Raw genomic sequence first — 2,373 nt, 5'->3', positions numbered from 1 at the left:
AAAATTAATAATCAATGGATTTGTTGGCTTCGTTTTCATCTAGTGATGATGAATTATTTATTATTGATGTTTTACAATTGCTACCAATACCACGATTTTTTCGAGACAGGTCTAATCCACTGACAGATTATGATGATGTAGATTTTAAACAAAGATTCAGGTACCTAATATCAAAATATTTTATTATTTATTAAATAAATACCTTTGTACCTATAATACAACTTTTCATATATAATTAGGTACTGTACCTACAAATATATTAACATAGTTTAACTATCATTGGCTCCTAACGACAATTTTTCTTTTCTTAATAATATGTTACTGTTTCTCTTGTATTAAAATATAGTACCTAAATATACCTACATTATATTCCTGTGTTTATTAGATTGTCAAAACGTATGTTCATGAATCTACTTGACATGATAAGCCACAATTGCAACACACCTCCTCGGCTTGTCAAACCCAGTGGCTGTCGATATTTATACCTAACTCTATCCAGTTAAGGAGTAGTTGGTTGGCTATTCCCACTACACGAACCGGTCCTTAGATCCGGGTTGTTGAATTGATATAAATAAAGTTTTCTGAGTTATATTTTACAGGTCCTAGAAACTTATGACCTGCGTTCATAGACTAACACAATTAACACGATATAGCAACGAATACAATGTTTTATTCAAGACTAAAATAATTATAATATTATAACCAATAAAATACACTATCACCTGAGTAACCCTGTTCTTAAGGGTAGTATATTGAAGATAACAGGAGTAGCGGAGTACGAGTTGAACAATATTGAATTATTATAATTTAACTATTAGGTACGTTATTATATACTTAAAGTTAATCAATTAATTACGTTTAATAATATTGTAAATATGACTATAGTAGACTGATGTATAGTCTCTATTTCACGGTTCAAAACTCGACTGGCTGCTATGCCAATATTATATAGGCTCGTACTCTACGTTCCTGTTTTCTGTTTACCTAAGCAAATTCGCCGAGTGCGACATAAATGACGAGTCAGTAAACTGCGAATCGTTACACAATATATCTCAAAATACACTACGAAATGTATCATTGTCACCAATGTTACAGCTTCTGATAGCCCTAAGATATTATGCTACAGGTGCTTTTCAGGTTTGTCATGATTTTGTATTTAATATTTATTTAAAATTAATTCAGTGTAATGATACATTTTACATTTTAGGCAGTTTTAGGTGATCATATACATGTCCACAAATCGACAGTTTTCCGTGTCATTAAAAAAGTTTCTGAAGCTATTGCATTTCTAAAACCTAAATATATACAAATGCCAAGATCACAAACTGAAATCGACTTAGTTCAACATGATTTCTTTTTAACACGTAATTTTCCAAAAGTTATTGGTGCAATTGATTGTACCCACATAAAAATTCAGTCTCCCAATAGTGACATTGGAGAGAAATTCCGTAATAGAAAAGGATTCTTTTCTGTTAATGTACAAGCAGTGTGTAATAGCCATATGCAATTTATAAATATTGTAGCTAGGTGAGTAGTAGCTAAATTGATTTATGAAATTAGTTGGTACCTGAAAAGTTATTGAATAGTATGAATACCCTTCGTATCTTTTAAATTTTTGTATGCACATTTTTATAGGTGGCCTGGTTCAGTTCATGACTACAATATTCGACAATTCATTATTACGAGCATAGTTTGAAAACAATGAGTTTGGAAATTTGGTTCTTGTAGGTGATGGGGGTTATGCTTGTAGAAATTATATGATGACACCACTTGGAAATCCTACAAGTGAATCAGAACTACGATATCAGGTTAGCAAAAAATAAATACAATTAGTGATAAGTAATACAAATTAAAAAAAATGTAATGGCCAAAGGGGCTGGTATTTAAATAAAACATTTGCTTAATTTTGTTTTAGAAAGCTCAAATTGGTACTAGGAATGTCATAGAGAGAACATTTGGTGTATGGAAGAGGCGGTTCCCAGTTTTATCTCTAGGAATACGAACCCAAATACAGACTACTCTTACCACAATTATCGCTACTGCAGTGTTGCACAATATGTTAATTGCAGCAAATGAACCACTGGTTATAGACGAAACACTACTTACTGCTGATATGCTGGATCAAGTTCCAGTATTAAGACATTTAATTGAAACTGTGTTTAATTGATTGTATTAACAAATATTTTGAGCAAAATTAATAATTTGATAATAAAAACGACTTTATTTTACAAGAAATAAACATGACTTTCGTTTTATAATCATAAAATAAAATTTAAAAAACAATTGCATAATAACAGAAACAAAATTACTAATTGTATAACAAGAAATAAACATGACTTTTGTTTTATAATCATAAAATAAAATAAAAAAAAC

At 30.1% G+C, this 2,373-nt stretch overlaps 1 protein-coding gene across 1 annotated transcript; it reads left to right on the top strand.

Annotated features, from left to right (window-relative positions):
• Positions 1 to 14: 14 nt before the first annotated feature.
• LOC103309985 (putative nuclease HARBI1) lies at positions 15 to 2,167 on the top strand. The gene is made up of 5 exons (XM_029489875.1): positions 15 to 160; positions 990 to 1,137; positions 1,208 to 1,490; positions 1,729 to 1,808; positions 1,916 to 2,167. The coding sequence occupies exons 1-5, from the start codon at positions 15 to 17 to the stop codon at positions 2,165 to 2,167; spliced, it is 909 nt and encodes a 302-aa protein (XP_029345735.1).
• The last annotated feature ends 206 nt before the right edge of the window (positions 2,168 to 2,373 follow it).

Source organism: Acyrthosiphon pisum, chromosome A2 (assembly GCF_005508785.2).
Source record: "Acyrthosiphon pisum isolate AL4f chromosome A2, pea_aphid_22Mar2018_4r6ur, whole genome shotgun sequence".
Taxonomy (NCBI): domain Eukaryota; kingdom Metazoa; phylum Arthropoda; class Insecta; order Hemiptera; family Aphididae; genus Acyrthosiphon; species Acyrthosiphon pisum.
This window is presented reverse-complemented; position numbering and strand designations above follow the sequence as displayed.